At 44.6% G+C, this 24,401-nt stretch overlaps 1 protein-coding gene across 8 annotated transcripts in view; it reads right to left on the reverse strand.

The window, feature by feature from the left end:
• The window catches only part of Tnc (tenascin C), an 86,425-nt gene that overhangs the window by 42,858 nt on the left and 19,166 nt on the right, over positions 1-24,401 (reverse strand). For all 8 annotated transcript variants that reach the window (XM_021660580.2, XM_021660579.2, XM_021660585.2 and 5 more), the window contains exons 2-10: positions 19,418-19,999; positions 16,074-17,483; positions 14,138-14,401; positions 13,201-13,316; positions 12,342-12,498; positions 8,077-8,346; positions 7,109-7,294; positions 6,750-6,839; positions 4,808-5,071 (exon numbers count right to left, since the gene is read on the reverse strand). In XM_021660580.2, the coding sequence (XP_021516255.2) occupies positions 4,808-5,071; positions 6,750-6,839; positions 7,109-7,294; positions 8,077-8,346; positions 12,342-12,498; positions 13,201-13,316; positions 14,138-14,401; positions 16,074-17,483; positions 19,418-19,874 (3,214 nt within the window). In that variant the 5' untranslated portion in view covers positions 19,875-19,999. The remainder of the gene's footprint in view (positions 1-4,807; positions 5,072-6,749; positions 6,840-7,108; positions 7,295-8,076; positions 8,347-12,341; positions 12,499-13,200; positions 13,317-14,137; positions 14,402-16,073; positions 17,484-19,417; positions 20,000-24,401) is intronic.

Here is a 24,401-nt window from a genome sequence, read left to right on the forward strand (position 1 = left end):
TTTTTTCTTCTCTTGCTGTACAAAAACCACTAATCAGAAGCAACTGGCATTGAGAATTCACACTATGGGGAGAACAAGGTCACTATCTTTTCTCTCCGGGTATTTGTCGTAAGCCTTATCTCTAACTGTGATATAAATCATATTGTTTCCCATGAAGAGGATTTCAGACCTGAGGCTGTGCACCACGAAGGGAGAGTTGCCTAACATGGGGGAGGGGGAGGAGGAGGGGAAAGGGGAGGGGGAGGGGGAGGAGAAGACTATACATCATCAGCGTGAAGCTGTTAGAATGCCCACAGACACAAAGAGGAGGGCAGCGACCCATTAGAGTGAGGCTCTTCCTGCCGAGACCCATCTCATCTCTAGACTTCACTTTTGTCCGACTTCATGGCCCTCACAGTGTGCTTTACCTCTTTCCACAATGCTGCTTCCATCTCTAAACAGCAGTAATTGTGGGGCTTAGCTTCCTCCTAGTTTGGCTATCTATTCTTCCACCTTTCCCCCTTCCTTTTCATAGGTAGATCAAGAAAGATCTGTGGCTTTGTTGCATGAGAGTGGCGTGTGGTCATATTTACAATGGATGCTGTTGGCATTCCACCTTGACCTGACCACCAAACACACACTTAAACAGGTGAAAGGCATTTTCCACTAATGAACTTAGATGAATGACAGAATTATGAGAGTCGTGGGATGAGGGTGGAGGGGTGCTCTGAGGAAAGATGCAGCAGGCAGCTGAAGCATTGACTGGAAAGCTTGCATAAAGTGCTGACTCTTCGTTTCTGGGATGAATGGCATACTTATGGGCTCACTGCACCAACAGCCAAGGGTTCCCATTGTCTACTTGCACCCCAGCCTTCTTGGCACGTCAGTATGAACAAGGTCATTGTCATTGTTGCACAGCTACCCTCTGAGTAACGTCAGTAGGCCTAGGAAATCAGACTTTCCAAATCTCATGTCATCTGTGTACATGGTGGGCCAAGTAGCTGCAGTGAGGAATTTCAGGCCATGTCTTTAGCCCTTCCTACCCCACCATTGTATAGATGGTTACCGCTGGCTGGCAAGATGCAGAGTGTGGAGCTCTGTGTGTGAGAGAGTGATTTTCCCACAGCAAGAGGAAGGTTCAGTACAAGTCCAAAGACCATAATGATGCTGCCAATGGCTCCGAACTCATCTTCTAGAGATAAAACGCTTAAAATACAAAGTCTTGGCTGCCTTGAAGCTTTCTGGTGTTTTTCAGTAGCTACCAAGAATAACGCTAAAGCCCCTGGACATCTGTGCTTTGCAGATGTCCCCATGAGGCCAGAAGCCTTAGAATCTGCTGTTCTTCCACTCAGTCACACAGCAGGACCAAGCTTGTTTCATGACTACAGAGCCCATCCCTTAACTCTGAGCCTCTTAGATGCTGTTCTACCTGCTAGAAGTGACACCACCCTGGCCCCTGCCCTGACCTTTCCCTGCTCTTTTGCTGTGTGGACTGAGCCAAATAGCCCTTCTTCTGAGACTTCTCTGAGCTCTTTGTTCAGTTTGGCAGGCATGTGATGGAGACCTGTCTTTATCCTCCTGCGCCTCCTCTTTACCTCTGTAACAGCAGAACTACATTCTTTGAGTTTTGGTTCCATCTTTGTCTCTGCAGTGCACTGTTTCTAGTATCTCTGTATCCTGAATATTCCCCTATTCTGCTGGACTCATAGCATGTAATCATAGTATATTAACTAAATGTGCATTGAAAGAATAAATATTTGAATAAACTTCACTTTGCTCCATAAAAATTCAAAATGATAAATCAGAGCAAAATATTCTCTAATATCTGAAACTATGGTTAGGAAAAATTATTTTTCTGTCTCTCAAATTCATGTGAGACACTGTTGAGTCCTAGGCTGCTGTGGAAATATGCTTCTTGGTCCTTGGCTTCTGCCTATTGTCCTCCTTTATGTCTCTCACTGCTCACAATGAAGTCATAGCCTTGGCTGTAGGCAGAGTTTGGTTAATGAGAATGTAATAGCAAAAGGAGAAGAGGCAAAACTGAAAGGAGAGAGGAGAGGATGGGAGGGCTGGGAGGAGGGAGAGAGTGAAGAGGATATGACTAAAATACATTGGTTTTCTTCTGTGCTGAGAGGATGTCTTTCTCCCTATTCCACCTCTTTTTTTATCTCTCTCCTCTTCCTTCCTCCTTTCATATTCTCTCTCTCATCATCTATACTAAACTAACTTAAAGAATTCCTAGGGAATGACTACCCTGACCCTAGTCCTGAAGGGTGCCAAACAGCTGCTAAAGCAGAGAAGGACAAAAAGGAGAAAACAAAATGTGGTCATGCCGGCCCCGAGTGGCTGGAGCTCCACAGTTTGTGCTGCTCGCCTTGGTTTTGGATGTGTTCCAGGCACTTCAGGCAGCAGCAGGCAAGGGAGATTGTCCCTACATTCTGCTCATGGGTGGGAGGAGGTCAGGGACAGGGAGGTTGTTCCTGCCCATTCTCAAGGCAGAAAGTATCCAAGGAACATTGGAGCTCCAGCAGCAGGGGTAGGCCAGGGCAGGTTCCTTTCCGAGTATACAGAGGATGCCCTTGTTTTGAATAACACTTGAAATAAATGAGAGAATGCTAAGTGGAAAACAGAGAGGAGGATAACAAAAGGAGCACAGGCCTGATGGTTGAGGCAGCCTCATGGAACATACAGGGTGACTGCCATGTGATATCCAAGGACATAAGTAGTGGAAGGGAGGCCAGAGAGTCCAGACTCTGAACCACCACCCGGCCCATGGAAAGATGCTGTTACGTGAAATTTTGATTTCTTGTGGAGCAAGATAAGTACACAGATGTATGATGGGTGGAAAGATTAACCACACTTTCAAAGTGGTGTCATTTCATGGAAGAATTCTGCACTTGGCCACTACTGTGGCTGGAACTTGGGGGTTCCTTGGAAAAAACTCAGGAGAGCTATTGATTCTTCATTTTCCCACAATGTCTACAGATAAGAACTGTTGTCTTGTAACATCTGCCCTTGACTCTAGAGACACAGGACTGGAATTCCCTCATTTTGGGGGTTGAACTAATTACTTTGGGAAAGGGGAAAGAGGAAAGGAGAAGAAGGGGCAGGAGGAGTGAGGAGAGAGTTTTCTTTCTTCTTATATTTCTTGTTCTCTTTTTATCTGTTGGCACATTATAATAAACTCCTGTAAAGCTGGATTATTGAAGCTGGGCTCTAAGACCTAACTCTTTTTGATTCTATTTCCCTCCCTTTGATTAACTTTCCTTTCCAAGCATCTCTAATAGCACCAGAATCCCAGAGCTCAGTAGGGAGGAGTATGCACTGTTCACAGAATTAACTACAACACTAGTTTCAAAATTGATTAGAGACTGTTCTTTTGTCTCACAAATTTTTCTATTTTCCTTAAAAATAACTGTGATTTACAATGACATGTTCTGGTAGAAGACTACCCTTCTCATGTTACCTAAGAATAGCCAGTGATCTATAGAGAGAAATGATTGGTAAAATCTTTAGAAAGATCCATGGTTTGGAGCTTTGGCTCTACCTTTCATCTTCTGCCTAGAATGCGTATATGATGATGGCATTGCATGTGAGCTTACACGCAAATGCATGTGTGCTCATGCGCACACACACACACACACACACACACACACACACACACACACAGTGACATTGACATGACTTTGAAAATGGGAACCAAACCCTAAGCAGCTTGGATTCTCAACAATTTGAAATTATTATGCTTTCTTTTCTACTATCCAGTGCAGATTCATTAAATGGAAGGGACTGAGATTTGAGAATTCTGTTGTATGTAGTTGTAAGAGATTAATAGGTAACATAGGCCCTGCAAGACATTTCCAAGTTGCCCCATTGTCATTCCCTGAGGCTTAGCTAGGTGACATCTGTGTTATGTGACCAGCACTAGTGGCCATCAAACCTACTGATGTCTTTATTTGATTGTGTTCTCTGATATTCTCAGCCTCGAGTGTTCTCCAAAGACTCTGAGAGTGTGGGAGTCCATAATGATCCTTTGATGGACGTTTCCTCAAATCCCTGCACAGTGTAACATATGCATAGTTGCCTAATACATGCTAATGAAACTAGAAGCTAAGACTATCGCTTAACAGAACTCAAAGAATATTGAAAACTTAATGGCTAAAATTGAATGTGTCATTTCTCTTATTGGAAGAACCATTTTTTAGTCCCCAGATTCTCTCTTCAGCTCAGTCCCTGAAAAAATGTGATAGGAAGGAGGATCAGTGGGTGAGCAGGCTAACAGGACTGTAGGGGGCCCAGGATCAACCAGGGAGAACCAGGAGCCTCTTCATAACTAGGAATAAAAAAGGAAGTACGAAGGGTGCTGAGGTAGGCTTGGAACCAAGTGCAGGAACCACCAAGAGCAGAGCAAGAGACCTGGAATAAAAACATTCCAAGGAAGATGTTCAAACATTGACTCCCAACATCCTGGGACTCCTTAAAACAACAAAAAGGAAAGTTATCATGAAGGAAGAGAAATAAGGAACTTAAAGAACTCCACAAGAGACAAGGCAGACCTATCACAGGTCTTGGTTTACATTCTCCTAGTTAGAAATGCTTAAAAGTCAGCATTTCTCAGTGAAGGACTTTGGTTCAATCAGTTGACAGACAGGAGAAAAAGTCAGTCTTCACAAAAGAAGTTGCCATTTCAGCGTGCCAGAGAGGGCTTCATGAGGAGAGAAAGGAGCATGTTTCTGCTCTGGGCATCACATTTCAATCCAGCCTGGCTGACTCAAAGCTCTATCACTCAGAATTAGCAGAGGGCTTGGGAGAGCTCAGGGTGACCTACCTGTGGGAGCCTTCACACGTGCAGGCTTGCTCTTGTGCCTGCCTTTCTCAGCAGTGAGGAGGACAGTGTACTCCTGCCCTGGCTCCAGGTCTTTCAGGACATGAGAGGTGGCATCCTTCGGCAGCTGGACTTCCATTGACTGGCCTGTGGGGAGGCTGTAGTTGAGGCGATACCGATCAAACTTGGCCAGTGGTGTCTTCCAGAGTAAAGTCAGACTGTCTTGTGTGGTTTCAGACACCTGAAAGTCCTTGGGTGCATCAATTTCTGGAAAGAGAACATAAGGGATCTGCTTTAGGCTCTAAGGCACAGGGGCTGCTGGAGCTGAATGTGCTCTGAGGAGTCATGTACCTGTAGCATAGTCGCCTGACTGACCTCATCTTTGATAGACAGATGCTGTTACAAATTACCTTTTCATAGTTGGGGAATATTAAATATAACATAGTGGTTTATCCAAACTTTAAAATGCTGCTTAACAAAGCACTTCCAGAAGACAGACTGTTGGTCTCCTGGAAGCCACTTTCAAAACATGACATGCCATTTTGCCATGGACTGTAGACTATCCCTTAAAACCAATATATTGAATCTTAATGCCCCAGAGGATGCATCCAGATGTTGGATTATCAGCAGGTCTGTGGTGAGGTTCAGTAGCTCAACAGCAGAGACACCAGTCCTTTCTTTCACCTGAAGACTCAGCAGAGACAGACATCTCAATGGACAAAATAGAGCATCCTCAATAGGCATTGAACTTTCTGGCTCTTTTAATCTCCTTCTCAGCCCTAAGACCATGAGAATAAGATTGGTTTTCTTTACAAAGCCACTGCTCTAAGGCATTTTGTTGCAGCAGCCAAAGTGGACTGATATATCCTATTTATTTAATGTTTGTGAAATGGTAAATTTACAGTGTAATGAAGGATGCTGAGAATGTATGGGCTTATACACAAAGGGCAAGGCCGTTGTAGAATATTCCAGCGTGGGTACTCAGGATGCAATGCAAGCATTCTGAGTCTCTTCTGTTATGCTTTTACAAACTTATATGTGATGATATGCCCAGAAGTAACACACACACACACACACACACACACACACACACACACACACACTATATTCCAACACTACTGAAATCTAAAGCCAAGAGATTGTATCCAGGAGTGGAATTATTCTGTTTATGCAATCTGTTACTTGGAGTGAAACTAAGTGAAGGGGACAGCAGTGCCTCTGAGTGGTGTCTCATTAGCTGCATGTGAATCTGCGCTTATCATAAAGTCACAGTGCATATGTATGAATATTTTATAAATGTACATATATAAAGGTTTTACTTGTATATGCACAGTGCTAGGTTTTGCAGCCTAAGGAGACCCAACTAAGTCTGACCTACATCTTACACACCCCACTCTCTCCTCTCCTCACAATGCCTGATGAGATACAGTGGGCTGGTGGGAGGCAGATGAGAGGTTTTCTTTGTGAAATATCGGTTTAGAAAAATGATTTAGGGAAGAAGCAATGCTCCACAATCCTTTACTGTAGTGATCTTTGCCCAGGGCTGACACTTCAGGATGAGAAGGGAACTATGTGGTTATTTAAATATCTGCCCTATTTTCTTAGGTGCCAAGGAAAAACCTCCATGTGAGTATCAATTAAACTGGCTAATTTTAAAAGAGTAGTAGGTTGACAAAGCAAAAATGTAGGCATGTTATAAGGTCTGGTTTCATTTTTTTTCCTTTATTCTCTTTTTTCTATAGAGAGTTGTGTTAGGATAGTTCCCTTGGGAGTATGCTTGTTTTCTTTTTTTGTTCTTTTAAATGAACATACATGGGCTTCATGGTACTAGAGGCCCATTTCTCCCTGGGCCTCTTACTTTTCATTTGTAAGCAAACTTTTCTCATCAGCTCTGTCTTGCCTGCTCTGTCTGCTTCGGCAGTGCTGGGACCCCCATGCACCTCACCTGTGGCTGCATTGATGGTTGCTGGGTCGCTCTCCTTGTCTCCCTTCACAGCAGAAACACCGACCCCGTATTCAGTCCCCGGCCTCAGACCTGAAAGAGAATGTGCAGGTTGCAATCAGCCTAGAAGAGAGCAGGCTCTCAGAAAACCATGAAAGCGACCCCAGACTGGACCCTGGCCATGTGATTTCTGTATGCCAACACGTGTTACTACCTAACTTGATGCAGTTGCAGTGAGAGGAATGGAGAAAATCCAGCCTTATTTGGTTCTCTCTGGAGGATTGCAAGGCTGGGGCATGTGTCAGCAGTCTCCTGTCCTTTTGGGGGCCCCTAGGACCTAGCACTGCTGGGTCAGTGCTCACCTGTGAGTGTGGTTTTGGTTGTTGCTTGCTGGCTCTTTGGAACATCTATTTCAGCATGGTCACCTCCAGAGATAGGTGCATACTTAATTCTGTAACTGTCGATGTCTGCCTTGACATTCCTCCACTCCAAGGTGATGCTGTTGTCTGTCTGTGAGACACGGCGGAGATTCCTGGGAGCATCCAGGCCTATTTAGGAGGAAAAAGCAAGACCGGCATTAATACTAGGTGTGAAGAGAATAGGAGAATTTGACCTTCCAATCAGAGATTCAAAAGGCACCTGCCAAGAAAACCGAAATGTCAGAATGCCCCCACACCTCCTGTCTTGGTAACTGATGCAGAAGCTTAAACAAGGAGCACAAGTCTGGCTCTTTTCTTAATGACTGATATGTAGCATTTTAATCAGCTGCATTTTTTTTTCATTTGCTGTGTCTGAAAAACATTACAAAGCTCCCAAAATAGGACTGTGGGTGCAAAAACTGCCCTGTCGAATCAATGTATTTTTAGTAACTTGGTGCTGCTTACGTAGTTCTTACTAAGCCTAAGCTCCTGTGGAGTATATGTGGAATAAATAATTGACATTTGTATATCTTTGAAGTGATGCCATTTGAGAAGGTGTCAGACAAATGTCTGTACCTACTGAGCCATTCCATTTTAACCAGAAATTTTGTCTGAGATTATCAAACCTGCCTCTTCCTTCTCTTCTCTCCTGCTCCATCTCATCTCTCCCCTCATAAATATGTACATATTCACACATGTATGTGCACACATACTGGGTATGTTTTAGAAGGTAATTTAAACCCTTCATCTTTGAAAAGGCCAGAAATTACTATTTAAAATAAATACATAGAGACAGAAAGGCCTCCTTGACTGTCTACAGTACCATGTGAGCTTGGGGGACCCATGGATGGAGTGGGGCGGAACTCTTGGTGCTCTGTCTTTTCTGTACCTGTCAGTGGGGCAGGCCTCACCTGTGGTGAAGGTCTCCTTGGCAGGGTTGCTCGCCATGTCCACCCTGCGGGAGATGAGGGACACCTCATACTCTGTGTCAGGCCTCAGGTTCCCGATGGAATACTGGTTTTCCTCGTGTGTGAGGTCGATGGTTGTGCGGTCTCCAGGCACGTCCTTGATGCCGTAAGAAAGCTCGATGCTATCAATATCAGCCAAGGGCTTGAGCCAGGTGATCAGTGCTGTGGTGTCTGTGACGTCTCTCACCTCGATCTGGCTGGGGGCATCCAGGCCTGTGACCAGCAGGGGGAACAGCATTTCAGAGGCCAAGGCCAACAGCAGGGCCTGAGTGCAGCGTGGCTTTGCAGCAGGCGGTAGACAGGTGGCTCATAAGGAATGACCCCTGACTTTTTTTGCCCTTGGGAGCCTCGGTTTCTGTCTGGCAAGCTACAAGGCGGGACTGCGATGTCTTTCTGGAGGACTTTTGTGTTCTTTTTTTCAAGTAGTGAAAAAGAGAAAGCCTGCAAAGCATCTAGAATGGAGCCTGGCACAAGGCGCATGATGAAAGCCCTTCCTTCGCTGGTGTTACCGTGGCCAGCCAGTAATTACTGTTCTTGTGCGCTGAGGAAATGTGTGTGGGTGAGTGTGTGTGTCTGTGTGTCTCTGTGTGTATATATGTGTGTGTCTGGTGTGTGTATGTATGTATTATGTGTCTGTGTGTGTATGAGTGTGTCTGTGTGTGTGTACATATGTGTGTGTCTGATGTGTGTATGTGTGTGTCTGTGTGTGTCACTGTGTGTCTTTGTCTCTGTGTGTGTCTGTGTGTGTCACTGTGTGTCTTTGTCTCTGTGTATGTCTTTGTCTCTGTGTGTGTCTTTGTCTCTGTGTGTGTCTTTGTCTCTGTGTGTCTTTGTCTCTGCGTATGTCTTTGTCTCTGTGTGTCTTTGTCTGTGTGTGTGTCTTTGTCTCTGTGTGTGTCTTTGTCTCTGTGTGTCTTTGTCTCTGCGTGTGTCTTTGTCTCTGTGTGTCTTTGTCTCTGTGTGTGTCTTTGTCTGTGTGTGTGTCTTTGTCTCTGTGTGTGTCTTTGTCTCTGTGTGTGTCTTTATCTCTGCGTGTGTCTTTGTCTCTGTGTGTGTGTCTCTGTGTGTGTCTTTGTCTCTGTGTGTGTCTGTGTGTGTCTTTGTCTGTGTGTGTCTTTGTCTCTGTGTGTCTCTGTGTCTCTGTGTGTGTTTGTCTCTGTGTGTCACTGTGTCTCTGTCTCTGCGTGTGCTGCGTGCACGTGCACAGCCTGCATGTGGAGAAAATAACCTCTGGGGCTTGGTTCTCCCCTTCTCCCATGTGGGACCTGGATATTGAATTCAGGTTTGACGACAAATCCCCTCGCCCCAGCTGAACCATCATGTCAGCCTCTAAGTTGTCTTTGACAAAAAAGAACTAGGGCAAGAGTCATTGCTATTTCAAGCTTTGCTTTTGTCCTCATCCTGGGTGTTCCTGTGTCATCCTGTTAAACTCACTTCCTGCCGCAAACCCCTGGATTTCATGCTTCCTCACCTCCTAGTCTCTCCAAGGCTGTTCCTTTGCTTCAGCTCCTGAGAGGCCCTTCTCATCTAAGCCTTTCCTGTCAATTCTTTCAACTGTCTCTTATATGTCACAGCCTAGCCAGGAGCCTTATTATCCCTGTCATATCGGGGTACACACCTCCTCTTCCTCGTAGCTGCTGCTGCGGCTCTCAGAGAGTTTTGTGACAGAACACTTGTCTCACTATCTTGTCACAGATGTTTTTATAGTTTGGATACATTTAGACTGGGTCATTGATTGATTGATTCATTCATTCATTCAGAAAATGGATGTTTGGCCTTTGTGATCCTCAGGTCATCCTGAGAATTTAGTGTGTTTCTGTCTGTAAGAGACATTTAGTCTGCTCTTTCAGCATTCATCTAATAAGCACCTTTGAATAGAAGCAGGTACAAAATACATCATGAAAATGATCTTATTGCATGGGTAGTGACACTGTCTTGCATTCTTTCAGCTGTCAGTCACAAAGCCACTTAAACTTTTAAGGAGATTGAGGTATGGTTAAGGATACTGATAACCCTACTTTTTGGCTCCTTGAAAAACAAAGAAGACCATCATTCTGTGCTGACCACATCCCATCATGCTGTGCCATCTGTGCCTCGTTTTTAAGACAACCTCATGAGAAGATGTTATGAACCTAGTTTTCTAAACATTTGATGCAAGGCGTAAAGAAGTGGAATATTCCAAAGTGAGAGGCAATGTGGAAGAGGCAACTTAAACTAAGGACCTGCACAGTTTCCCTCTCACAGGATCATGGAACTGGTCAGCATTTATTTACATGTCCAAGCTGATCACAACAAGCCTTGAGGAGGTGCCAGTGAGAGGGGATCAAACTTGTTTTGCACCAAAAGTTAAGGTCGTTTAATTCTGGGAAAATTCTCAGAAACATCCACAAAAGGAGCAGCAAAGAGCGCGTTCATTACTGTTGGTATTTACACGTTTCAGAACTTCAAAGGCTGTGTGTTTGTCTTTTAACAAGCAGAACACCAAGCAGCTGAGCCTCAAATTTGGATTAAGAGCGAAGGGCAGGTAAGATGAATGTCATTTGTCTCTTCGGTGTGCTTTGCCTAAGCATTTCCTTGATCTTTTCTCCGCCTTACTGGTGATCTAATGATTTTTTTCCTGTCAGTACCTGCCTCCTACCTACCACAGAGAGCTGTTGTCAGGGTGATGGAAAACATTTGCTTACAAAGGAGATGGTCCTACGAATTGGCCCAGAGCTATGCAAAATGTGCAAGTGTCTAAGTGCAAGATGTTCCGTCTTGTCACTTGTCAAGAGATTTAACTTTCCCAGCAAGAGTTGACTTCTCAAAAAGCTGGCACATCTGTTCTCTTGAAGAAAATAAGATGTTTTCTTACTGAATGTCAGTGTGGGATTGATTTCCCTGTTCTCCCGTTATCTTAAAAAGTTTTCTGTCAGAACAATTCCAAATTCAGTTATACCCCCTTGAGATCTCTTGTGTTAAATCCTATTCTACCCCAAGAATTTCTAAGGCATTCATGTCAAGTGAAAGCTGTCTGTGCACACATGTGCATGAGTGTGTGTGTGTAAGAATGTGTGTGAGTGTGTATATGTGTGAGTGTGTTTGTAGGCCAGAGGTCAACCTTAGGCATCTTTCTTCAGGAACTGTCTACATTGCTTTTTGAGACAGGGTCTCTAGCTAGCCTTGACCGGATTGGCAAGGATCAGGGACCCTGCTTTGTCTACTCCTCAGCTCTTGGTCACATCGGCATGCCTGCCTTCTGTGGGTGCTGTGCCCTGAACTCAACTCCTTGTGTTTGCACAGCCTGTGCTTTTCTGAGGAAATATCATCAAGCCCTATTGAGACATGAAATCAGCATTCTGCAAAACCCAGAGCATAGTCAAGGTGGAGGAAAGGTCCTAAAGGCAGCTGTGCTTAGAGCCATGACCATGACTGTCTGGACTGCGTGCTGTTAGTGACTCAGCTTCTCTAAGGCTTAGTCACTACCCTTCATACCCAATACCATGTGAACACACACATGCCTTGCCTCTGTCAGGGGAGAGTTGGTATCAGTATTGAATGAGATGATGTGGAAGATGGTTTGTGACAGTTTCATTGATTCCTCTTTCTGCATCTACAGTCTCTGAGAATGTGACTTTCAGGAACTTCAGAGAGGGGATACTTCTGTTTCTCTGTCTCTCACAAGTGGACTGGCCTGAGAATTTTCTCTGGTAGTAGTGACAGAGAAGTCAGTTTTGAATCTAATACGTAGCCATGCAGACAAGCCCAGGCTAACCTAATAATGAGATCCCACAAAACAGAAAACTGCCATCTTGTTAAGCTTTGATTTTTTTTTTTTTTTTTTTTTTTTTTTTTGTGACAGTGTCTCACTCCATAGTGTACATTATGCTGGAACTCACTATGGAGCCCAGGATGACCTTTAACTCATGCCAATACTCCTGTCTCTGCTTCCAGAGATTACAGGGGACTGTCTTGACTGGGACCATTCTAGGCCAGGCAGTCCCACTCCATGGAGATGCAAGAGTGATCCCAGTCAAGGACAAACACCAGAAGCTGAGCCCAAGGCCAAACCACAGGCCTGCAGAATTATCATTGAAGGTTCCCCACATAGACTTTATATTAGTAAGCAAAATCTCAGTGATGTGGATGCTGTGTCAGAGGGTATGCTATGAGCCAGAAGGTGCAGTGACACACAGTCAGCTCTGTCATGGGTCTTGGCCGATACTCACGGGTTGTGGTCACTTTCTTCAGGCCAGGGCCTCGGGTGTTGTTTTTCACAATGTGCAGAGATATTTCATATTCTTGGCCAGGAGCAAGGCCAGTTTGGCGGTAAGAGGTCTCTGGCCTCCTCAAGCTTTTGGTGATTTCTCCCTCATCTTCTTTATTCTGCAAGATGGAAGCACAGAGCTAAGATTCAGAGACAGTGACAGCCTGCATTCCCCTTGCTTCATTCATTTCTGCTTTTTGTTTCAATTGTTCATTGGGTGTCTCCTATGTACCACAGCAGATTGGGAAGTTAGATGCTAAGAACACAGAAATAAGCTGCTTATTGGGTTTATTTCTTCCTCCTGTAGACTCCTACACTTACCCTGTCCCTCTAAAAAAGAAATATGAGAGCCGCAACTCAACCCTTCCTTCTATAACTCGCAGTTGATAAGAGATTTTGGTGGATTGTTCTATGGTCTCTCAGATAATTGGGGGCAGGCCCTGGGTTACAACCAGAAACCTGAGCTACCTGCTTTGGGGGGGGCTAGGGAGTTCTACTCAAATTTGAGACATGTCAGGAGGTACTGTATGGGTCAGATTGATTCTGATTCTGTTCCCTCCAAATAGAGATTTGCAAGTCCGTACCTAAAGATGACTTAACTTGCATTTGTCTGGACTCTCATCCCTAAGTGATATACTTTTTCACTTATTAATAATGGGGGGAAATCAACGTCACTTAAAATATTTATGTGAAAACACAAAGTGGTAATGCCTAGTCTTCCATCCAAAGCTAAGGAAACCGAGTAACATAAAATCTGCAGGAACTTTTGACCACTTTGCAGGCCGTCCGTGTTGCACACTGCTCTTCCATGGAGCCCTCACCATATTCCGGAAGATGATCTCCCACGTTTCAAAAGCAATGTCTAGAGGATCCCACTCGACTTCCACAGATGTCTCCTTGATAGACTTGAATTTTAGGCCTTCAGGTGCAGGCAAGTCTGGAAGGAACAGCACAAGTAGGACATAAGAAAGGGCAAGAGTCTTGGTAGCGGCCTCACGGATACAGATCAACCATGTGATGGACAGCTGTTGCTTTGAGGCTGGTTATCAAATCATCTGCGGTCTACTTAAAGGCTTTTCTGGCGTGCTGTCTACCATGAGAAAATATGAAAATCCCTGCAAGAATAGATCCCATGACTGCCTGTTTGCAATGTCACGTGGTTGAACTGAAAAGCAGGCACAGGATTTAGAATCAGACAGACCTATGCCAACATCTACCTCCACCACTGATAACATTTTGACCTTGGACAAGGTTTACACAGAGCCCTGAGATCATTACTTTTCCTGGGAGAAGGCGGTAATGGTGTCTGCCCTTGGGAATGCACCAAGGACTGAGTGATACATTCCGTGAAGTCTGCTGACCTGGTTCCTGGCATGCACTGCACAGCCAGTAAGGAGAGGCCAATGCGGTTATTACTAAGCAAGTAAGGGCTAGTTTCTAGCCACAGCTTGCTTTTCAGGCATGACTCTTAAAAGAACAACTTGAAACAGTGAATTTGATAGACTAGAACTCCATCCATTGTTGGTAAGACGGTAAAGATCTAATTTCGCAAGACTTCCCAGGTCATAGCCCAGTGCCCGCCTTGTTAGCTGTGTTGAGAGGAGATGGTCCCAGTTTCCTCACCTGTACATGGGGTTAGAAACTGCTTCTGCCTTTCAGGGTTAAATGTGTGAGTATATATTGAGCACTTAGAGCAAAGAGTGCTACGCAGCTGGGCCAAGGACAGGAGGGTCTACACAGAGCCCTCTATGCACTCACAGGTGGCCACCCTGGCACTGACAGGGATGCTCCTCTTGTTCTCCAGGATGGCGAACACACGGATGAAGTACTCCACTCCTGGCTCCAGCTCCTGGATGGTGGTGGATGTCTGGTCCCCAGGCACACGGAACTGCATCTCCAGGCCGTCAGCATGAGTGGGTGTGTATATAATGAGGTACTCGGTGACTCGCATCTCATTATCCCATGCCAGATTTACAGTCTCTTCTGTTACTTCTGTCACAATAAGGTCTTTGGGAGGGGACACTGAGAGGAATGAGAAAGGATCTTGGGGTCAGGAGTATACCTCTAGTACCCTGTAGGTTTAACTCTATTGACAAGTCTCTTCCACCATTTGAAACAGAAACCTGAAGGTGTCTCTTCTTGAAACATGCTGTTCCTAACCTTCTGGACTCAGTCAGAACCCTGCGATGATTTATCTTTTCTTTTTAAGTGGTGTTTGAAGTTAGGGTCTTTTGCACAGTAGGTAAGAGTTCTGTCAGTCAAGGGACTAGAAAGATCAGGCAGTGTTTAAGAGTACTTTTGCTCTTGCAGAGGACCAGGGTTCCATTCCCAGCATCCAAATGGTAGCTCACAACCATCCATAACTCCAGTTCCAGGGGATCTGGTGTCCTCTTTTAACATCTACAAGTACAGGCTCACAGATACCTCCTATGAATACATGCAAGCTAAACACTAGTACACATAAAATATAAAATAAATAAATCTAAAAAATATTTAAAAGTCCTGTTGCTTTCACTATAACCAAATTTCTGCCCCCCCCTTTTTTTACTTTAAAATTATTTTCATCAATTCTCTGCGAATTCCATACAACCTATTTTAATGATCTTGTCTAGCTGCACTCTGTAGCATGGGCAGGCCTTGAATTTGAGATCATCTTGCCTCAGCCTCTCTCCTAGCTGGGCTGACAGGCTTTTGCCACCAGAAGTAGCTTTGAACCCACGAGTCCATTGACCTCACGCTAAAGTCCTGGGTCAATAGTGTTGTTTTTGAAACTGAATGTCACCTGGTCCCTCTTGCTTTTCCCCTTTCTGGGACTTGGCTCAGACTTAGACCAGGGTACAGAAAAGTATTGTTTCCTCATGACTCCCTGTGAGTGAGTCTTCAAGGCTTCCTCTAACCAGACTCTTTTGTTCTGTAAGTGTGAGTAAGGCCAAGAATTTTGCTTGTGGTTGCCTACATCTTGTTTAGAATTCACATCTCTTTGCTAAGCTTGCGCAATTCAACCATACTAAACACTGAAGCTATTTATCTGTCCCTATCTATCTTTGGCTGATGTTCTTCATCATTATAGGTGGACGAGAGAAATCCAGAAAAGACCATCATGGAACACAAGTGTTTTGTTCTTTGCTGCATTTTCATTTAGTCAATATTTCCTGAATACATACTATATCCCTCTACCTGTGATTACTACTGGGAACAGTGTTCCTTGGGGAGATGCTCACAGCCCTTGGATAAAGCTGGCATGAAAAAACAAAACAAAACAAGACAACCCCCCCCAACAACAACAAAAACCTTAGGGAACAAGTCTATTTCCCAGGTAACTAGAAGCTACTTAGCTGACTGCATCAAGTTCACCTTATGTAATTGTAATGTCTATTTAATCCTTCAGTCCAGCAGAATTATCACTTCCATTCAAATAGAAGAGCTTTGTTTGCTGCTGTTTTAAAGTCAGAGCAGAGAAGGAAAGGAAGCCGATAATTAGCAAAAAGCATTTGATAATAGACTCCAGCTTGGAGTCTTTTGAGTCCCAGTTGCCCAGTGGCAAGATGCTCATAGGGTCAGAGCAAGAGTGTGTGTTTAACAGGACACACGGAAAGAATTGGAATACTGATAAATATATGCAAATATCACTCTCTGCTAGGCATCAGGTATCTCCACCATCAGGACACTTGCATGCCAGCTTGCAGAAACTCACCCTCAGAGCAGTCCGTCCCTGTGTAGCCTTCATTGCAGATGCAGCGGCCGGAGACACATTGTCCCTGGTTGCTGCAGTCACTGGGGCAGGAGCGCTGCCCACAGTCCAGGCCCGTGAAGCCTTCGTGACAGATGCACTGGCCATCTTCACAGCGGCCTTGGCCGTGGCAGTCACTGGGGCACCTTTGCTCTTTGCAGTCTTTGCCAGTGAATCCCTCGTGGCAGATGCACTGCCCGTTCACACAGCGGCCGTGGCCGTGGCAGTCACTGGGGCAGGAGAGCTCAGCGCAGTCGGGCCCCGTGAAGCCATCCTCACACAGGCACTGTCCGTCCACGCAGCGGCCGCGCTGGCTGCAGTCCCGGGGACAGCGGCGGTCTCTGCAGTCTTCCCCCGTGTAGTCGTCCTCACAGACGCACATGCCGTTCACACAGCGGCCGCGCTGGTGGCAGTCGTTGGGACAGCTCATCTCACTGCAGTCAAAGCCCTTGAAACCTTGTTCACATATGCACTTGCCCTGTACACAGAGGCCCCGGTTGTGGCAGTCACTGGGGCATCGCCGCTGGCCGCAGTCTTCTCCAGTGTAGCCCTCGTCGCACACACACTGCCCGTTGACACAGCGGCCATGCCCGCTGCAGCCGTTGGGACACTGGAGATCCCCACAGTCGGCCCCTGTGAACCCATCATCACACTCACACCGCCCGTTGAGGCAGCGGCCTCGGTGGTGACAGTCTGCAGGGCACCTCTTTTCACTGCAGTCTGCGCCCGCAAAGCCCTCGTCACACACACACTGCCCCTCCTCGCACTGGCCGTGGCCCTGACAGTCGTTGGGGCAGGTGAGCGTGCCACAGTCTTCGCCTGTGAAGCCTTCCTCACAGAAGCAGGTGCCATTGACGCAGCGGCCGCGGTCGAAGCAGTCACTGGGGCAGATGAGCTCGCTGCAGTCCTCGCCGGTGAAGCCCTCGTCGCACACACACTCATTCTCTACGCACCGCCCACGGTTGTGGCAGTTGTTGAGGCACAGGGGCTCATTGCAGTCATCACCAGCGAAGCCATCCTTGCACACACACCGGCCGTCCACACACACCCCGTGCTCCTCACTGCAGGGTACCGGGCAGACTTCCAGGCCACAGTCCTCCCCAGCATAGCCTTCGAAGCACACACAGACTCCGTTCACACACCTGCCCTGGTCATTGCAGTCACTGGGACAGGCCAGCTGGCTGCAGTCTTCGCCAGTGAAGCCCTCATCGCACACACACTGTCCATCAAGGCACTGGCCTTGGAGGTTGCAGTTCCCAGGACATTCTGGCTCAGAGCAGTTGGGGCCTTTCCAGCCGGGTTCACAAACACAGCCACATCCTTCAGCACTGAAGTTGCCCCGGCCACTGCAAAAGGGCCTGGTGTCCAGACGGCCTGCAATGAAGATAACAGGTACTTAGCTGAGTCCCATCAGGGCAGGTTTGTTTGTTTGTTTTTGAACTCACATGAAAAATCCCTGACCCAGATTCATCTGCATCAACTGGCTCAGAGAGTAAGTTCTTAGTGGAAAAAAATCTGATAGAATTCACATTCACATTCAAGCTACATTAACATTAAGGTGTCTTCTCACCTACATTTTTCCTCAAGAGAGTGGATAGATAGAAAATGGATTGATCTATTAATTTTTTTAAAAATTAAAAACATTTCATTAGAAGCCTACAGTCCCACAGCACCCTTTGCATATGGTGGTTGGGTCCACTCTTGAAATCATTATCAAGGTCCTTTCTGGTAGTATTTTCTAAGTGATGGAAACAGACACTCATTTCTGATTTGAAGCTAAAGCTTCTGTAGTTCTATGGACCTTGGGAAGTGGAGATAATGAACTCCAAAGCAGCAGAATTGCTTGAATGGGTGCGCAAAGGTCCAGGGTATCCCTCAGAGAGCGTGACGACATCAAGTACGTGCAAAGTCTATGTCCTTCTTTATCACTGAGTCATCTTGCAATGTTTGGTCCACTTTAAAAACCTCAATTTTTAGATTTACAGAGGGATGTGAAACCTTATCTTAAAAGGTTGTTGGGAGGGTCATACAAGACACACTGTCTTGTCCACACAGGTATGTAAGACCCTGGCCTGGCCATCTTCCCATAATCACACTGTGTTCCATGGTAGAATACTTCCTTCCTGGTCCCACAGACTCAGCACCACCCAGGCAGAGGCATGGCTTTTTACACAGGACTGTGGAATGCTGTGTTGAGACCCAACTCTGCAGGACGCTGAGAACCTCACTCCCCTCTGGGTCTTTGCTACCCTGTTTGTACAACAAAGTGATGGGTATATAGCAGTCTCTTTGAGAGATTGCCTTTGGGAGAAGGAACATTACATTATTCTTAGATATTTTAGGGTAACTAAGAACTAGATTATAGGGTCAAACAAGTATGGCCAAGATAAAATTAAAGTGGGGACTGGAGAGGTGATGGCTCAGTAGCCAAAGGTGCTTGCTGTGTAATTGTGAGGATCAGAGTTCAGACCCCAGCTCCTGTGAGCTGTGTGTCTCGCATATGCCTGTAACCTTATCTCTCGGTGAGTAGAGACAGGGACATCACTGAGACTTGCTGGGTTCTAGACTAGCTGAGAAAATATGAGCCCCAGGTTCAAGGAGAGATGGTTCCTCAGAGGACTAGACAAGTAGCGATAGAGGATGCCCAACACCTTCTTCTGGCCTTAGTGCACATGTATGAGAGTGCATGGCTGCAGACGGACACACCCATACACAGACATGAACACACAAGAGCAGACAGCAAAATAAATGACTCTTAAAGCATTTAGATTTATTTATTTTATTAAGTTGTGTGTGTACGTTCTTCACCTGAATGTATGTTTATATATATGTTTATATACTTGTGTGGCTGGTTCGTTGTGAGGTTACGAGAGGCTGTTAATCTCCTGGGAGTGGAGTTACAGATGGGAGTGACCGTGTATGTAATGGAAATCGAAGCTGGATCATCTGGGAGAGCAAGTGCCCTTTAACTGCTGAGCCAACTCTCCACACCAGTAAGTCTAAAAGGACACAATTAACTGAAAATGAAGCAGATTTGTCAAATGCCAGAAAATTACCGAGAGAATTATTATTACCACGATACTTCCAAGAACAGAGAGATGGCTGCACTCTCCACATTTACCTGACCTTAATCTCTCTCTCTCTCTCTCTCTCTCTCTCTCTCTCACACACACACACACACACACACACACACACACACACACTTTGACTGTCTAGTTTCCCAGGAAACCAACTTTAGAAACCACTCATGGATTCCTATTTGTGCAGAAACAGGGTCAACCCACCCTTTTGCCTTCTGAGCAACCTACCTTCTGCAGGTTGGAGACAACAGCCTGTACCCATGGTGCACTGCTCCCTTAGAGATGATACCAGCATCTCCAGCTCCTCTAGCCTGCTCAGAAGCTCCTTCACATCTGGAGCCGCAGCACAGCCACACGCCCGGCGAGGGATGTTGATGCGGTGTGTGAACACAATCTGGTTGCCACCATCCACCGTGTGTTCCTGGAAGCTTCCACTGGATTCTGGTGTGGGGGTCAGGTCTTTTTCTCCACTGTCTGACTCCAGATCCACCGAGCACTGAGAGCCGATGGGCAACTTGATGTTATAGACATGGTTGAACACCACTGGCTGATTCTCCTCTGGCAGGGTCATGTTCACCCCACTCTGTCGCTTGTGCCTGATAACCTTCTTGAGGACCCCGCCTTCGGAAGTAAGGGCAAACAAAGCTAGAAAGATGCCTGGCAATATCCAGGTCACGGCCCCCATGGTGGAGGTTGGAGTGTCTAGGTGTCTCTAGATCTGTAGGTTGTCTTAACTCCCAGTAGGCTTAGAAATTTAGATGTACTTAATAGAATCCAGTTGGATGCCCCCAATCTTCTTGGGAGAATGATCTACAAACAAGGGAAACCAATAGTTAGTCGTGTCTACCACTAACGCACGTGTGTAGTAGTTGCAGTTCCAAGTGAACATCAGCTTCTTGTCTCCCGTGTCTGAAACTTTCTTGATATTCCTTTATTATATACTGTTGTGAGGATATAAAATGGTGTCTAGAAAAATCTTGCAGTTTGAAAGACCAATGTTATTCATCATTCAAGTTTTGGAAACTGTCGTAGATAGAAAAACATGGAAAAACCTTTTGGAAAAGGTAGGCATGGGTTTGTATCTCAGCCTCAGATCTGGGTACTTGGATAAGTTACCTAATTCTTCCCCTTATTTCACTTTCACAGTGAAAATCTTGGCCAGTTGTGAGGGGCCAAAAAACAAAACAAAACAAAACAAAACAAAAACAAAAACAAAAACAAAAACAAAACAAAACAAAAAAACTGTTGTAATGAAAAATGTAGAAATCATTCACTGTCCCTCAGTGTTTACTAGACACACCTTCCAAGGGAAGTTTTATGGTGCTGTGAAGGCTGTAGCCCCAGGAGATGTTCAGTGACTCCTGACTGTAATTACTGATTCTTCATGCTGAAGTAAGCTCTGCAGTTTCTCTCTATCAGGGAGACAGAGGGGAAGACAAAGAACGCAGAGAACTGAGATCTTAATTTCTACATTGCTTCTTTCTTATCACCTGGCTCTTACATTATATTTATTCTTTGCATCCCAAATTCCCTTCTCCTTAATTTGTCTACACAGAACATTCCATAGTCAAGCTTTAGAAGAACTTGACAGAGTACTTCTGAATCAGCTGTCTAAATTAAGAGATGTTCATGATCTTCCAGTGTCTTCTCATATTGACCAGTGCTGACAGAATTTATACCAAATATTCTATAGCAACAAAAGTTCTGTGGGTGGTAGAAATAAATACAAGACCAAGTGTGTATTCTGGTGGGACTTAACAACAGAACTAAGGAGAAATGGAATCATCTTTTCAGTATTTAGGGAACAAAGGAAAAACAAGAACAGAGATGATGCATTTTCTGAGTATAGTGTCAACTGCTGTGGCTTTGAAGAACAATGGAATTGTCCAAGGAATGGCAGAGTATGGGCTATTAGAAAAAAAATGCAATTTAGGATGAGACTTAAATAGTGAGAAGGATTAGATGAGACAGACTGTGAAGGAGGCTGTATCTTGAAGGAGTTCTGACTGCTAAACTGCTCTGCTCCTCTGTCATGTAGTCATTCACATGCATAGAGATTCAGGTCAGGGAAGGGAGCTGTCAAAGGTGCTTGAGAAATTACTGAGTGAAAATATGAATGACCCATTAAATTCTGGCTGGTTTTAAGACTTACAAAATAATGACTTGCATACATATGAGAGTAATCAATACTTGATATAGAATCTTCTTTCATTAAGACATATACCTGAGATGATGGTTGAGCCCTGAAGGAAGACTTAAGAATAATGTGGGAAGAGAGAAGCTATTTCATTGTGTAGTTGATATCTACAGATCTTTGAGTGTCATCTTTCTCATCAGCTTATGGTGCTCTGAGGATTGGCGTGCTTCTGTGCTACAGGGAACATCTTCAGTGTTGTGGAAATCACCTCTAAGCACTTTCTGGCTCTGTACGGTAAGTATTTATTCTTTAATCCATGACCTTCACCTGTTTTATAAAGTAGGGCTCAAAACAATTTCAAAGGTAGCTAAGTCACCAAAGTGTTTGTCATGAAGGCACAAGGACTTGAGTTTGTTTCCAGAATCCATGTGGAAGGCACATGCTTGGAGCTCCTGGATCTGCTAGTTTTGGACAAGTGAGAGGCCCAGTCTCAAAACATCACCATCATCAACAACAACAACAACAACACTTCAAAAACAACAACAAAAAACTAAGGTTGATAGCTCCTAAAAAATTGAGGAAAGGCACTTGAGGTTGACTTCTGGCTTTTGTGCATGTGCACATGTACACACACACACACACACACACACACACACACACACACACACCAGAGGGAATTAAGGATTAGAGACATGTACCAGAGCTCCAGTGATTTGCCTGGCTCAGTCAATCAACAGGACATGTTATTTTTTTATACTCTTGGGATCATAACCTAGCAAGAGTCTATGCCAATGTTTTTGTTTGTTTGTTGTTTTTTGCATGAGCCATAATTTGACCTCTTAGTTGAATCCACTCCCAAATTCAGTGGCAACTTGGACTTGGATCAGAGAAGCTGCAGAAACCACTGATGTATGAGAAAGCAAGCCTTGTGAAGGTCAATCTGCTGCATGGAAAAGCATGTGCTCTAGAGAGGGTAGAGCTGGAGAGAAATAATGATCTTAGCAATGCAAAATATTGTTCTTCATGCAGACAACTAGCCAGTTTATGTCTCCTCTGAGGAAAGACTTTGGGGAAATTAGTTGAGATTGCAATGGAGAGATTTAGGTAAGATATGGGAAGTCAAGTTTAGATAACTGTGCTTTTATAATTTCAGAATAAACAGATTAATCTACAAAGAACCCCCAAAACACAGACAGATGATTATCATTGAAAAAAGTACTTTACATGTGCATGTTTGCCTACATGTGATTCTGTATGCCTGTTGCCTGTGGAGGCCAGGAGAGTGCGCCATACCTTTTGGAATTCAAATTATAGATGGTTTTGACCTGCCACGTGGGTGCTGAAAAACATACCTGAGCCTTCTGGAAGTGCAGCAAGAGCTCTTAACTGCAGAGTCATTTCTCCAGTATCCCTTTATGGGAAGTGACCAGGAATGAAGGGTCTAAAGAATATGTTGCAGAAGGCTAAGGATTTTTGCTTCTTCAGTCATAGCTGAGGAAGCCAAAAAGTCTGGCAGGATTATCACATGTCAACCTCAGGGAAGTAGATGTGGGTTGTCTTTGTGTCTTTGTTTATGTTTTGTTTTTGCATGAAAGGTTTGGTCACAAGAATGCATACTGCAACACCTTTACGAAAGAGCATGGGGTAAAGTAAAGTTTGTCATTAGACATCTCTCCTTTCTGAGATAAAGGAGTTGCTCTCCTTGGTCACAGCTGGAGAATAATGCATGATTTCATTTTTCAGTTTTAGACATTTATCAGCCTTTACTGGGTAGCCTTATGTGGATGGAAACACATTCTGACCTGGTTACTTGTGACATGGTGATTAGTAGCTCATGGAACATGTTTATCTTCTTGATTTGGGTACATATGTGGAATATCCTTGATTTGGATAGGTAATGATGATTCAAATTTTTTTTCTAAAAAAATGCAGATGAACCTTGTTTCTACATCATTTTGGCAACTCTAAAGTATTACAACAAAATTTTCTCTGGCTTCCAGTGAAGGAAATTTTATTGTGCTATGTCAGTCAAGCATGAGGCTGCTAACACAGGCTTCTAAAATGGTCTACAAATTCCTCACCCTTTGTCCCTCCCAATATCTATAAATTCCTTCTTGGAATGTGTCAGAAAGAGCCAGGAGCCAGGAAACAGACTTAAGTGTGGATTTGTTTTCCGAGGACATCTGATCCCCTCAGCTGAGTGAGTCCAGCACACTCTGGGGAGAGAGAGAGAGAGAGAGGAGAGAGAGAGAGAGAGAGAGAGAGAGAGAGAGAGAGAGAGAGAGAGAGAGAAAACTTGAACTTACTGGACAAAGACCCTTCTGAGCCCTGAGGGTCTGAATTTCAGCACTGGCAAGTCTTTATCTATTTGAGATAGGATCATGGACCCTTATTTAGTGTTCAGTAACATGTCAATGGGACTACCAATTGTCCCTGAGACTTGTCATTTAATTCCTTTAAAAATGACTTGCTTTTTTTTTTTTTTTTTATAGAGATGAGTTCAATTGTGTGATTATAGGCCTTGGGATAGACTTGGGATAGTAGAAAGTTTCAGAGACCAGTAATGGACAGCTCTGTGTTGGTACTAATGATGTCACAGATCAGTTACGAAGGCAGACATAGAAATGATTTTTACTGGAAGGAATCGTAAATGTTAAGATGGATAAATGTCCTAGAAGAGACTGTGATGTTTGAGAACATCTGCTCTAGAGACAGTCAAATATTGTTATAGATTGACTCTGCTGCTCTTATTAGTTTGAGCTACAGTGAATTGCAAATTGTTTTCAGATTAAAAAAAAAGATAAATGACAGGGTGGTAGCAGTTCCACCTAGTAGCTATAGCAGTGTATACAAAATATCACCTCTCTGGGCCTCTACATTAACATCTGTAAAATGGCAACATCAGTACCAACTGCAAGTGAGAAGAAATGATTTATGCAAAACACTTTCTCAGCTCACACTTAAACTAGTTCTTACATCTAGTAGGCGTGATTTCTTGTGTTATGTTTGAAGAAGGTGGTTAACAGAAGGCCACTGTGACTGAAAATAAAATTTTAAGGTACTGTTGAGAAGTCT

The sequence above is a fragment of the Meriones unguiculatus genome, chromosome 3 (assembly GCF_030254825.1).
Source record: "Meriones unguiculatus strain TT.TT164.6M chromosome 3, Bangor_MerUng_6.1, whole genome shotgun sequence".
NCBI lineage: Eukaryota > Metazoa > Chordata > Mammalia > Rodentia > Muridae > Meriones > Meriones unguiculatus.